Here is a 15,754-nt window from a genome sequence, read left to right on the forward strand (position 1 = left end):
ATAGAGAATGAATGTTTTTTTTTCTTTTTTTTTTAAAGTCTCATTCTTGTCACCTGACTTTCTTTGTTCTGTCACAACAGACTCCGTTTCAAAGGCGACGCGACAGCAGATCCCTATTTATTGCAGGGACACTTCCTGCATGTGCCAACATTTCTTTTTTTCCCCCCACACATTGTCTTTTAATTACCACTGAATGGCTAATGACATCCACGGCAATGAACGAGAAGGACGCCAAAAGCAGGATGCGCTTTTTGAAGGACACTTTGTCTGTCGCTCTGCATAATCCTGTCCGTTTGATAGGTGGATTTATGAAGAACAGGAAATGACAGTTTGTGACGGAGAGGTGTGGGCTGGAAGAGGAAGTGTGGTAGAGACTGAAAGGGTAATGTGGTGAGGACGGTCGAGGGACAGTGAATATGAGAGCGGGACTAAGGAACATGAAGGTCGGCTCTTTGATAAAGGTTAGAGTGCGTGCCATTCCCCCGATGTCAGCAAGGTGCTGCTTGTCATGAAACAAGCTGGGAGGTAAGATTTACACCACAGCAATTTGGCAACAATAACTGTACATTGTTTTATTAATTAGAGAACAATTATTTCATTAATTAATTACAATTAATGTGGTGGAATGTCTGTAAAACAAGTTCTTAGAAAAAGACTATTTGAAATTGGCAGTGTTCATAGGGCTACATAACACCTACATAAACACGTATTTACGAGATATATTTTGTTGACACAAGGTTGTTATGACAACCCTACGCAGTGCCTCCTGGAATAAGCACTTGACATATAAATTGAGCATGTGTACTATTACATAGTGAGGGTGATGATGGTGTATGATACTGTAATATCAGAGTTTGCCCCTTTTTATAGGGTACCTGACACTACAAAGGTGCTTAATGACAACTGACATAAGCCTACATAGACAGTAATTCAAGACTTATACCAAGAAGTGTGAGCTCTCATAAAGATGAGACATTTTGGAAGTCAAACTGACATAACACCTGAGTCATGTGACACTGTTGTCAAAAATGTAACTTTGTTGTGTTGACAAGGTTGTTAAACAATCCTATGCACTCCTATGTCTCCTGTATTCTGCACTTGGTAGTTACACTGACATAAAAACTCTGTGTATGTATTACGAAATAGTGACAGTATTATGACGCTGTAATAACAGTTTAGCCTCTAAGTAAAATGTGCTTCGTAGGGTTACGTGGCACCTACATAAGCACTTAATGAGAACTGACATAAACTATTATTAACCGTTATTAGAAACTTTTTTTTTCCAGCAAGTGTAAGCTGTCATAAAGGCTCGTCAGTTTTGAAGTCAAATCACCATAACACTTAAGTCATGACATATACTATATGTTGGCCTATGGTGGTGTTATGACACTCCTATGCAGTATCTCTTGTATTTGGTACTAGGTATTTAGCTTTACATTAAAAGTTATCATATGCACTGTTATAATGACAATATTATGACAAGTAATAGCCGAGTAAAGTAACTTTTTTTTCTGCTTTTAAGATTTTTGTGAATACTTTTCACAATTCTATAACACTATAATGCCAGAGTTATGTATGTTTTATGTATATACTCTGTCTTTTAAGTAAAGTATAACACTGTCATACCACATACCAAAGACAAAAGCTGTCTTTATAACACCTGACACGTGTTGGAATATGGTTTTTATGAATATTTATGTAGGTTTAGGTCAGTCATCATAAAGGGCTCGTGGGACCGTCATGTAGCTTTATTACCACTAGCCGTTGAATACATACATACATACATACATACATACATACAAGGTGAATATGCTTGGAGATGGTCATGGTGAGGTTGATCATTGGTAGAAGGCGATGTTTGTGCAAATCTTTTGGATTTTGTGGGGGGAAAAAACACTTTAATTATTCTACTGCTTCTGGACAGCTCATTTTCCTGACAAAACAAGGTGCTGAAATTGTCATTACAATGTGTGCTTTTCTGGAACCCCCTCATGAATTAGCGCACTTACACTCTGACAAGGCGGCATAACATCCCTCTAATTCGGTGCATTGATTTGCATGTGTGAGAATGTTATTAAACTTGATGGCGCTTCAAACTCAGATAAAGCCTCGCCTTTAATTCCGACTCAAACACACGGATTGGGTTTTTAGCACGTAGCGAGACATCAACATGCTTTTGCTGTTGCTAATTTGTATGAAGGCGCACAAAACATGGAAAAGTGCTAATAGAAAATGACAGACGGGAGGTTATTTAATGGACATGTGAGGTGGGTGGATGTAGCTTTTTATTTAGTGTCAGACAGCTCCTTTCTCCAGTTTTCATATAAGCTTATGTGAATTTAGAATAGCGCTTGATTGGTTTGCAGATGGAGATATATATCAAGGTCAAATGTCCTTTGAATACTCATATATTAATCTTTGCATTTATAATCCTTATGAACCTAACCACACACACACACACACACACAAAGCTGTATATAGCCAGGCAAAATTTGAGAAACATTTACCTTGGGATATTTCTATACCTTATAAACATGTCCGGGGTGATCAGTATTTCGGTAGCACGTAATCCTATAGCCATGCACAATATCTTATAATGCTTGACACAGATGTGAACAGATGCTAACTAGTTACATTTACATGCATAACACTTCATAATGCATGATATCAGGTTCCATAATCAATGTTGTACCACAGTGCTGTTGAATTCTCCAATCTGATTGGTCAGAAGATTTTCTATAACAGCAAGTCTGACAGTAGTTCAAATCGCAGGTTTATATCAATATGTTGTTTCTATAGTAACAGCTTGTTCACAGGGACGTGTACGGCAGATGAGCTACATGAAATAAGGCTAATAATAAATGGAGTACAAAACGTTGTTGTTTAACAAAGATGTTTAATCATTAACGTGGTGAACGTTGATGGAAGGAGTTTCCAACGTGAGCGAATTGTAATCGTCTGTAAGTTTTTTTTCGCCATGGGAAAACACTTTGCCATAACATGAGAAAAGGGGGGGGGGAGTATGTGGTGTTCTTTAATAAATAAAAATGATCATCGTTAGCAGATTGTTGTGGTGTACGAGGAATAAATGATTTCGGGATGTACTGTTATTGTAGTAACAGTACAACACAGTACTCACAATGAATATTTTTCTTATAACAGCACACCCCTTACATAACACATAATGCTCTGGCATTATAACATGCACAATGCGCTAATTTCTATACACTTTTTTTTTACAGTTTTTCCCAGGCTTATGTTAATCGTGTTTAGATATGATGTATGCTACATAACATGGTATATACTGTATATGCAGCATAATGCATTATGAATATGGAATTTATATGAAGTGTACATTTTTATTCAAGTACAAAGGATTTAAACTTTGGAGAAAAAAAATAATAAAAAATTGGATCACAGACCAATCTAACAAAATCCAGGAAGCAGTCCAAAATCGAAGCGACTTAAAAACCAGGAAATGGAGCACTAAGAAACAAAGCTTTGTCTCATGGAACACTGTCCCAGATCTTCCAAATGCCTTACATAACCACAATGAAGATAATACTGGCCTGTGAGTGCGTTTCAAATGGGTCGTAGAGCTTTAATCATTCAGTTAATGGAGCAGGAAAATTTAATCATGAGGGCTTTCTGCCTTTCATCAGAAAGGAGAATGTGGAAACAGACATGAATTAGTGAAGTGGTCCGAGGCTTTTCACATTCTGTTTGATGGCATTTAATTTAACTAAAAAGTTCAACATTCAATCCCTTTTTCAAAACCCACCATCATTTTCCTTATATATACGGGTCCTTTTTTTTTCAATTCTCAGTCACTTCTTATTTGCGGAAGGCTCTCTAATGAGATGAAAGCAGAGAATCGTGGTTAACAGTTTGAATGCATTAATTTCTTTCAAGGAGATAAATTATCGTGAATTCTTTTCAAGCTTGTGCTATTCTTGGCGAATCAAGACCTGGGTGTCCTTAGCTGGTGTTTATCTCAGTGTAATGAAGGGGAAATAATGGGAGAAGATTAAAAGGAAAAACAATCATGAAATCTTAATGAAATGTCCACGGGTAAGTGCTATATTAATACGCAGTGGCACTCTTAAAGGAACAATATCTCCTTTAAGAACCGTAGAGAACGTTTTCGATTTTTTTTTTTTCATACTCATTTCAGTTGTCTTTCAAAAAATGATAAAAAAAAAAAGTTCAAAATTATGCATTCAGCCATTTAATTAAACTGAGCAACAGATTGTGTGTGCTAGTTACAGGCTTAGATAATAATTATTATAAAATATTGACCCAGTGGTTAATAGTAAGCCACCAATCCTTCCTTAATGATAAGCCGAATCTTACCCTCGTTATGCAGATCTAACCATGGCTGTGACCAGAACAGACTAAATCTGTTATATCAGAGCCAGTTAACACAGAGCAGAATGGGATCATAAAGGCTGCTCACCCCGAGGGTCACCGGTTAATGCTGGCATGTCCTATCTGACTCGGCAGGGGTCGCGACCCACACTGGGCTTTGACACTTTCGAAGAAGATGGGGTTATATTGGGTTAATGAAGTCCAATTTCTCTTAGTGCAGTGTTATTACCACGATCCTCCTATCTGTTTTGGAGGAATCACCTCAATTCACTAGGATATTGTAGGGTAATGAGCGGCAAAAGAAGCTTTCATATGCCTAAAAAAAAATTTTTTTTAAATGGCAGCACAGTTAATACAAGAAAGTGTTCAGAACCAAAAGTGAGTAATATGATTATGAGATCACTGAGGGCAAGCTGGCAGGTGTTAGCTAAGCCTGACACAATAGCAATTACTATTAAGTTTCACACCATTGTAGTGACGAGTTTCCCAGAGTGCTCTTCATCTGCTCTTTTTCTACTCTTCAGCCGTCCAGTTTTGGTCAGTCTTGCCCATGTTAGCCTCAGATTCCTGTTTATTCTGACAGGAATGGAACCTGATTCAGCGTCTTGTCAATTCTGACATGCTTTTCTGCTCACCACGGTTGTAAAGAGTGATTATTTGAGTCAGCATAGCCTTCCTGTCAACTTGAACCAGCCCGGCAATTCTTCTCTGACCTCCCATCGAGGCAATTCCACACCGCAGAACTTCTTCTCACTCGACTTTTTTTTTGTTTTTGTAAACCCTAATACAGTCGCATTATTATAAACGTTGAAGCCGGAACTATTTGGCAGAGTTGCTGTTAGAACTTCTGACCAATCAGATTAAGAATTCAACAGTGAGTTTAGAGATTAAGTTCAGTTCAAATCCTGAGAACTGTATATAAAAAAATAATAATAAAAAATTTAATATTCATGATGTGACAAGGTATCACAGTCATCTGACAGGCAAGACTGGTGAGAGCTCTGCATTCTTTTTCAGCCTCCTGTTGAACTCGCATCATGATGCCTCTCGGGCCTCATCAGATATTCGCAGGAACACGTGCTTGCTTTGACAAGATATCATCGGAGGCACTTCTTTTTGACAGTCGGGGGAATATTATTTTTGCGGAGTAATTACTGTACCAGCTGCTGAAATGTATTTACATGCCATCAGGATGGCCTCTGTCTTAGCGGGAGACAGGAGATAACGGGTGGCAGCAATCTGTTTGGGAAGTCCCCTCCTTCCCTACAAGCCTGGACTACACATACTCTCTCTCTCTCTCTCTCTCTCTCTCTCTCTCTCTCACACACACACACACACACACACACACACACATACACAGAAACAGAAAGAGCAATGTCAGTGTGCAGTGACCGTTTAAGCAAGAGGAGGCAGCTGGGGACTTGGCTATGGCACCTGATGTCACTGAAAAGAGAGAGGAACTATTAGCAAAGGGAGCTGTCAGCCATCTGTATGGTATCACAACCTTTCCTTTTAGACGGTGACTTCCTTCTTGACACATTCTATCATTACGTGTGGTTCTGCATGACATACGCTCTACTGAACTGGGTTTCTCGTAAGCCATTCGATGATATATTCAAGCCATCCCCGTGGACGTATAAAACTGGGTGTACGTGTAGGTAGCTCGATGATACAGCTCTCTATAACTATTACTGTCAAGATGTAGCATGTGGAAACTAGTATATCATGTAGAACCGGTTGGAAGTAAAAAAAAAAAGCATCGGAGCAAGCAAAGTATTTCCTGCAGTCCTCCCAGTCAATTTACATGCTTGTGGAATAAATGTGCTGTTACTGTAGAAAGAAAAACGTATACAATCATTGATCTGGTGATGTAACGCGAAGGTTTCCGACACAGCAAAGGCTTCATGATGGAGAACGTTGACAAGTGTTAACTACATGTTCTATGTATATATTGTTAAAACTCACTCGTGTTTTTCATTGAAATAATTAAAATAATGCAATCATTTTCAAGAGCAAATTGCAACAAATGTGACTTCAGAAGCCTGATGGCTGAGGCTTTGAAGGAATGCGGTTAGCGTTGTCAGAAGCATTGATTTTCTACTTTGTTGTAAAAAGAGGTCTAAATTTAATACCGTTATATTATGACGGTCCCTTCGTAAGGCATTCACAAGTTGACGTCAGGCGTTATTTTTGCTCCTTTGGACTTTCCGGCTGTCTTTTCCAGGAACTTGCCCTCCCCCATGTCCCGCTCACAGAAAATATGACACCGGTAAACATTCGTGTAATCATCCAGACTCGTCGACTTTTTTTTTTTCTTTTTTTTTTTTCCTTTTTTTTTTTTCTTTCAGTTTACTGGCATGAAGAATGCAGCAGTAAGTACAATCCCATCACAAATGCTCCTCAACAACAAATGTCATTTTCCGACCACAGTGAAGCATCGTATGGGGTAAATGGTGCAGATTTGGACTCTGTGTGATGGTCTGGGTGGAAACAGTGTGGCTCAACACATGCTGGGTGTGTTTGAGGCTCTGAGACGTGAATAAACTAAGAGTGAGAGAAAGCAAATCTGCCTAACTCTTAGTGCATCACAATGTATTTCATATATTTGCTTGTGCTAACATGCAGAAGCTCAGTGGCATTGATAACATGGTTTATACTGAACTATGAACACATAATATGTTTACAGGGAATTATATGTATTGAAATTCACAAGAAGTTAGCACTGGTTCATCTGAATTATCAACCCACAAACCTCCAGAGAACTGAAAATGACAAAATGGCAACTAAACAATGAAGTACTGCGTGTGCAAAATCTTCCATTAATGCAGCTTAGCCACTGCAGCTACCACACACACTAACAACTCGTCCTTTTATAGGGTGCCATTTCTTTTTTGAATCGAATGGCTAGTCTTATTTTTAATTTTTGGATTTGTTTGAATTACTTTATTTATTACTTTAAGTATTTTTGTACATCATATTAAGCATTCATAACCATTCAAAGTGTGCACTTTCATACAAAATTATAACAATACGCTTAACGGCTCATAAATGTATCATAACACACCCTGAATGTATTTATAGAACTGTTTCTTGATTTACTGAAAGAAATCAGAGTGGAGGAAAAGAAAATGGCCTCAGGACATGGATTTTCTTGACCCTAACCCTAGATTTGCCCTACATTTAAAATACAGGTGTAAATAAAAACATTGATCATAGAGCAAACTCAGCTGTCGATAAGTAATGACACCCTGACTAAATAATTCAACGGTACTGTAGTCTGTTGGATAAGTTTTGTTTTTATTTTCTGTCCTTATGGAACATATGATGTCTGGCTTTATGTTTGGGAAACAAAATAGTAACATTTCCTATGAAGCCCATATTCATAAATCTTTATAACTGTGCTGAAAATTCTTGGTTTATAATATCAGATTCCGTGCTTATAAATTCAAATATTGTGCTATTCCTTATTAATTAATAATCAGTCAAGTGATGCCATTCAATATGATTCCACAGACCTGCAAATTTTCCGCATTTTAACACCGGAGTACGCTAATACAACTTATCACTCAACTCAACTGTCTGATATTAACTGATCCCCTGCAAGCCCATCTTCCCCTCATCTTACATTAGTAATCTCTTGTCTAACATCGCTTTCTGTCAAGGTAAACGGAGAATGTTTTAAGCTCATTAATGTGAAATAAAATCAGCATTGTATGTATGTATGTATGTATGACTTATGTGGACATTAGACAAGTATATGTGTATATAACATTGTCAAAGAAACAAAAGATTGGTTTATTGGTTTTAGTTAAAGATCTAGACACTAGAAACATTTACATGCACGCTTTTTTTTTATTTATTAATTCTTATATGTAACATCTTTTGCCTGGAATTCATCTTAACTAAAACAGACAAGTGGTGATTACCATAAAACCCTGTATATACACACAGTCCAGTTTTTATCGCGATGGGCTTGATTGAACTGTTTGAAAGCGATGGGTGCAGAAGAGTAAACAGCGCATTTAATCACCCTGTATAATTGTTTATACTGTAGCACATTGTTGTGAGTTATACGAGACATTATTTGAATAGACAGAAATCCAATATTACATATCTGTGAGTGGCAAAAGTATGTGTACCTCTAGGATTAGCAGTTAAAATTAGAGCCAGGTGTTTTCAATCAATGGGATAGCAATCAGGTATGAGTGAGCATCACGTTTTATTTAAAGATCAAGGATAAATGATCTTTTTTGTGGAAGTGTATCATGGAATGAACAAAGGAGATTTCTGAGGACCTCAGAAAAAGAGTCGTTGATGCTCATCAGGCTGGAAAAGGTTACAAAACCATCTCTAAAGAGTTTGGTCTCCACAAATCCACAGTCAGACAGATTGTGTACAAATGGAGTAAATTGAAGACCACTGTTACCCTACCCAGGAGTGGAGACCAACAAAGATCACTCCAAGAGCAAGACATGTAATAATCTATGAGGTCACTAAGGAACCCAGTGTAACTTCTTAGCAACTAAAGACCTCTCTCACATTGGCTAATGCTCATGTTCATGAGTCCACCATCAGGAGAACAATAAACAACAATGGTGTGCATGACAGGGTTACAAGGAGAAAGTTACTGCTCTCTAAAAAGAATGTTGCTGCCTGCCTGCAGTTTGCTAAAGGTCACGTAGACAAGCCAGAATTCTTTTGGAAAAATGTTTTGTGGACTGATGAGACCAAAATAAAACTTTTTGGTTTAAATGAGAAGGGTTATGTTTGGAGAAAGGAAAACACTGCATTCCAGCATAAGAACCTTTTCCCATCTGTGAAACATGGTGGTGGTGGTATCATGGTTTGTGCCTGTTTTGCTGCATCTTGGCCAGAGCAGTTTGCTATCATTGATGGAACAATTAATTGTGAATTATACCAGCTAATTCTAAAGAAAAATATCAGGACATCTATCTGTGAACTGAATCTCAAGAGAAAGTGGGTCATGCAGCAAAACATTCAAAGTCCTGACCTTAATCCAATAGAAATGTTGTGGAAGAACCTGAAGCAAGCAGTTCATGTGAGGAAACACACCAACATCCCAGAGTTGAAGCTGTTCTGTACTGAGGAACGGGCTAAAATTCCTCCAAGCCGATGTGCAGGACTGATCAACAGTTACCGCAAACATTTAGTTGCAGTTACTGCTACACAACATCAAATACTGCAAGCAAAAGTTCACATACTTTTGCCACTCACCGATATGTAATATTGGATCACTTTCCTCAATAAGTAAATGACCAAGTATAATATTTTTGTCTCATTTGTTTAATGGGGATCTCTTTAACTACTTTTAGGACCGGTGTGAAAATCTGATGATGTTTTAGGTCGTATTTATTCAGAAATATAGAAACTTCTAAAGGGTTCATAAACTTTCAAGCACCACTGTATCTTAAACAAATCATTTTATATACTCTTCTAAAAGAAAATAATGTATAAATAAATAAATAATTTAAAAAAAAAACAAACAATCAAAAGCTTTATAACTTTTTATTAAAAAAGTTGATTCATGTTATGGAGTTATGGAAATATATACGTAGCATAATGAAGCTAAATAAATGATAACTCTAGGTTTAAGGCATTTTCTTCAAGCAGCATTCAGGATGGATCTACAACACATTCAGCTTAATAATAACAGCACATATTTATTAATGTTTTCTCTTCAATTATGCCCTATTTAATGTTCTGCATTCTTCACATTCTTTTATTTGCATATGTCTTGAGGCCAGTGATGGTAAGTTCTCTAATGCTAGTATGTTGTATTTAAAAGAAAAACAACAACACTTTTTCATATTTGATTTGTGTTTAGCTCCAGAAACATGACCGTGAAAGTGAAGACATTCCGTCCAAATGGAGATCGGAAGAGGAGATGGCGAAGGAGGCGACGGAGCTGAGAGGCCTCTTCAGTTAGTTTCTTTTGGTAAAAACCTCTGTATAATGTAAACATGGTCCAATTAGTATTTCTTAGAAAAGCAGTTACATATTCTCTATAACTGTGTTCATGTGGCCTCTATGCATGTTAAGGAAAATCGCTCATTATTTGGTTTCGCAATTGTTTGGCTTTAACTAATGATCGGGCTTTGGTTTAAAAAAAAAAGTGTCTTATTAGTTGTGCATCATTTTTCTGCATTAAAAAATAGAAGAAGAAAAGCTGCATTTATGTTTCAAAGCACATGGCAGTGTTTCCAAAAGGTACATGCAGCCACAATTTTTCTTTTTAAACATTTTTCCAATATGGGTTGTTCAATATGATTAAGTGTATGACTAATACTGAAGACTGCATATCTATAAACATCCTGCTTTTTGATTTTAAAAAGGAGCACCTATTATCCTTAAAGAGGGTATAACTTTTAGAAAAGATTTCAAGTAGAAACCCCTTTTAGGAAGCTTAAACCATTAACCATCTCAAGAACCTTTGTAGAAACCATATGTAAAGCAGTCTGGATGTTGCTGAAGCTGAATTCTGGCAAAAATAAGACAAATAATTAGGTCAAACTTATAACATAATTTGCATCTCTACTTAAAGACATAAAACGTAAATACTGTATATTTGACCATTACATGGATCATGTTGGTTGACAAAATAGTCCGGATGCCTAAAGATGGCTAAGACCTTGCTAGCTAAGTGAATGTCATAATTTGACCAAGTTGTTGGATATCTACATGCCATAGTGAAATCCTGATCGATTCAGTTTGTAATCAGATACTGACTGTCAGTATGTCTGTGATGCTCCTACAATGCATTCATAATGGAATCTTTGAATGCAAATCCATCCCTGTTTGCACTTTTGCATGGAACCAGACTTCTGCAACTTACAACTTCTGCAAACTACATACATAAAGAGTCTACTATGTGTCTATAAGAGCAATAAACATCTTTGTATAGCTATTCAAGGAAGAATATAACACAAGTAAGAGTGCTTCCCAATACACAGTGCACTATACAGTAGAATAGGTTTAGGCGATCAAATATGTTGGTTTGTCCCAGTCTAGGACATTATATATGTCAGGCCTGCCTACTGTTACAGTTGGAGGCACTGACAATCAAAAGCAGCCCATTTATACATAAGGGGGAGAAATGCCCTTCATTTTAGCATGGATTAACGTGGTGCTGCAGATATCCTGAAATGGAAATGTCATCCTCTTGGAGAAACCATAATTCGACCAGTAAAAATGCTCATAATAAATCATCTATTAAGAATCGACACCAGCAACCTTGTGCATGAATGTTTTAACAGCTCAATTATTCAAATACAGTGCTGGTTTCCTCTTTAAATCAGCAGTAAGCTGGCCAGTTTCTTATGGTATTGTGTAGGGTATTTTGCAAGACCTAAACAGTAAATAACCTCCATTATCCCCTTGACCACTACAGCAAAGTGTGTTCTTGTGTTACTTTGATTGATTATTTGTTCTTTGCGCCTGGCCGTGCAGTCGGTACACAACGTGCCCCCTTCCTGCCTTTAGTACATTCATTTCTCTGAAAACCCCCATCAAGGTTTTATGGAGATCAGTACGATTAAGTAGCACATTTATTCCACAGCCCAGCTCTCTGATATGCAATGCAAAGGCATCTCACTTTCTGTTTGTTATTCATGAGTGTCCTGAGCTACATTTCATTACTAATCCCATTGGCATCATGTAAATCACTGAAAGTAACCATATTGGGATTTTTGGCTTATTCCCTAAGCAGATGTGTCATCCTGTCAGTGAGGAAAATGGGCAAAATAAGATTTCAAAACCCAAGGTGCTTTCGAAAAAGGTCAGTCATCTGTCTGTAGCCGGTAAACCATCTGTTACACAATCCGTCGTTCAATTTAAATAAGGTTCAGCCAGAGGTAGGACACATGGCTCAGGTAAAGTAAGAAACACAGCAATCGTTATTAATTTGTGTACTGATTTCTTAGCACAGCGTCAGATACCGGAAGGTTAAACTATACAGATGTAGTGCCTATTATGCTTCAAAGTATTAGTGTTTAAATTGATTCGCAGAAATGCTGACAAACGCAACAATAAGCCAAACACAGGAGGAAATGCCATTTGCCTTGAATAGTCCTTTATTGCGTAAATATATTGTTAGTTATCCCAGATCTGCAGCAGCACACTCGAGGCTATTATGGCTCATATTCTTTTATCAATGTGGAAATAAAATGATCTTGACTTGCCACTTATTCATCGGGAAAGGGAAATACAATTCTGGCAGAGTGATGTACGCCTTCCAGTAATCAAGTTGTAAAAAAAAAGGCCCCATGAATTTCAGGAAATGTTATTGAGAGGTTTCCTTTAGAGAGATGTCTTGGAGAGTTTGGGGCTGATCTATCACTCATGCACCTATCTGAAACATACAGGAAGATATCAAATCCACAGCATAAATTACCCTTGCGACCAAGGCTTGCTGTCTTCATTTGAACTTCTAGTTCTCCTCAGCTAAACATGGGCATTATCCTTGGCCTTGACATGGTGTAATTGCTTCCTACCTATTACAATGTCATATTCTGAAAGCATGCTGGATGTAATGAGCTCTTAGAAATGAATCATACATACATTGCTTATGGCATGGCATTTTAATTAAAGTGACTTCCAAGATAATATTGAGTGCATGTTTCTGCAAGGGCATTATTTACAGATCTCTACAGTAATTACCTTCCTGATATAGCTATGGGTCATTAAGAGCACTACACCTCTTAGTGATAGTCAAGCATGTCTACATAATACAACATTAGATCAAGAATGTAAATACTTTTTGGAAGAATGTAAATACTTGGGCTACAACCCGTTAGCCAGTCGATTGTATTTATTACCGAGTACAAGCTCAGAAAAAGCTAATTACTACTGATCATAAAAAAACCTGATCAAATCACCTGCCAACTCGTCATTATGAGACTCATTGGCTCTGTTCAGACTTGGCGTGAGCTGTAAGTTGTGGTTATGAAGGCTTGACGCAAGGGCATAAACTCAATGTATGTTTTATTAGGGTGAATCTGAATCTTATGATCGAAGTCCATGATGGGGGTCAAAACACAGGTACACAGTGTTACAGGATGACAATCCATATTCACAATCAGGGAACACAGGCGAACATCAAAAAACCTGGAGGAACAGGAACAACAGGACAGAAGAAACCAAACTAATCGAGCCGAGACACGGAACAGGTGAACACATTAACGTAATCAAGCAACGTCACCAAAACCAAAGCACATTGAGAAAACACAAAAGAAAACACCACAAGCATTACTCGCCACACTGGGAGAGGGAATTCATGACAGAAACCCCCAGCATTTCAGTACTGTAAGGGTTGCCAAATCTACCAAACGCAACCCAATACCATTTGAAAACCAGGCCCACAGAACTAGCCCAATACTATAACTTAAATGACATATTTAGCCAACAAGCCACCATACTCACAGTATCAATGTCAGAAAGACATATTTGCAGAGACATGTCTCATTAAGCTGTAGAGAAGACACCACATTCCATAGGTAATTTGATATGTAGATGTAGTCTACAGTCTACTGCTGCTCCAGCTTTATATTGAAAGTGTCCCTTACATTGTAGCTATACATGTCATGCTTCTAGAACATGTCCAAGCATGTCCAGACAGGAGTTTCAAGCTCGGTACATTTCTCTGCTTGATATATCGCTTTGCTTGTATTTTCTCATTTGTAAGTCACTTTGGATAAAAGCATCTGCTGAATGAATAAATGTAAATGTAAATTTGCTGTTGTGCTTTCTGAGTATTTGACTCTATGGCTGTAAAAGAAACAAAAGCCCATGTTGAGAACAGAATAAAGAAGTGTCCAAAATAGAGGACTCGTCACTTGGCTAAATGAACAGATTTAATGTAATGTAATGAATGTAGAAATGTATGTAAACTTGGCAACCTTCGATGTAGTTAGGGATGCTTTTCCATTTACACTACAAATGTATCATGGTCATATGCATCCCAGACCACCTCCGATTGTGACATGAGTGATCAGTTGACCCTATTTAGTGTTGACCACTTGTGATTGGATCTCCTGAAATGGATGTTAATACCAAGTCTGAATGGGGTCTTTCCCTAACCCTAACTATAGGTTTTAAAGATCCATAACAATTAGTTTCTGGGAGGAAAAACAGCTCTATTTTAAAAGCCCAAATTTGTTTTAGCTTAAAATAAATACAATGTCTTTTTGAGCACTCCTTTTTATGGCATACCTAAATGGAGCTGAGAAGGAGTTCTTGTCATAGTGTCAAGTGTAATTAAGGGAAATATTCAGCTTCCTTTGCAGTATTTCTGATGTTATATGAAGCACATATCTCACTGACTTGGAAATAAATGAGGCATTGAGATTGATATGTTTAGAATCACGTACGTCTTTGTTGTGTGATAAAGCTTGTCACATTTATCTGGTGCAGTTTATGTTTTAAACAAGACCTCTGCAAACCCGTTGACTGCTGACGTCTCGAGCTGGAGTGACAACCGTTCATCTCCAGATGTAAAGCCACCTTCAGACGCATGATGAACTTGGCCTGGATTTCGGAGTATGCACAAATCCCACATGATGGCTGGTGTTCGGGCGTATTACCAACATCATTTGCCAGTAATGGATTCGGAGCAGTGAGACATTTACTAGCTAAGTTAAATGGACGCGTTGGCCATCATTTGTGCTTTGGGAGGAGCAGCATTGAGACCTCAGGGGTAATGTTCTTTTCTCCCTGCCCTCCGTGTTTTAATCATTAACACTGCCATTTTGGGGATGAGATTATAATGGCTGCTGGGTGCCCGGGGTGGATGAGTTGGGGAACAGGCTCCCATTAATGACCGTTTTTAAACAAGCACTCGTCTCTGCGGTTAAAGGACACATGGTGCTTGCAGGGTAATGGCGGAGCTCTTAGCGTGGATGAATTTGGCTCAGAATGTAGGGTGGGGTGAGAGAGGAAGACAAAAATATATCACCAACCAGTCGCTTGTGCTGTGCAATGTGGAATGTGTGGGGAACGGTTCCTTCCCTACAAAAATATTCAGAAATGGAAGTTACATAATAGCAGTCCTTTCATTTCTAATGAAATTTTATTTATTCTATATATATGTGTGTGTGTGTGTGTGTGTGTGTGTATATATATATATATATATATATATATATATATATATATATATATATATATATATATATATATATATGTATATATATATATATAATTTTTAAAAGAACTTGTGGTGAACAGCCACATCACTACAGTTTGTCAGGTCATCAACTCTCTCAATGGGCTTTGCCGAACTTGAAAAATCAAAAGCCCTACAGGCGAAATGCTCCATGAAGGAAGGAAATCCTAATACCCAAACACATTTAGGAAGGTATGTTGGACATCCAGT

General features: G+C 37.7%; 1 protein-coding gene across 1 annotated transcript in view; it reads left to right on the plus strand.

Moving 5' to 3' along the window:
- The window catches only part of fhit (fragile histidine triad diadenosine triphosphatase), a 270,103-nt gene extending 255,372 nt beyond the window's left edge, over positions 1 to 14,731 (plus strand). The window contains exon 7 of the mRNA XM_053652728.1: positions 10,214 to 14,731. Within this exon, the coding sequence (XP_053508703.1) occupies positions 10,214 to 10,315 (102 nt within the window). The 3' untranslated portion in view covers positions 10,316 to 14,731. The remainder of the gene's footprint in view (positions 1 to 10,213) is intronic.
- The last annotated feature ends 1,023 nt before the right edge of the window (positions 14,732 to 15,754 follow it).

Source organism: Ictalurus furcatus, chromosome 21, assembly GCF_023375685.1.
Source record: "Ictalurus furcatus strain D&B chromosome 21, Billie_1.0, whole genome shotgun sequence".
Lineage (NCBI taxonomy): Eukaryota > Metazoa > Chordata > Actinopteri > Siluriformes > Ictaluridae > Ictalurus > Ictalurus furcatus.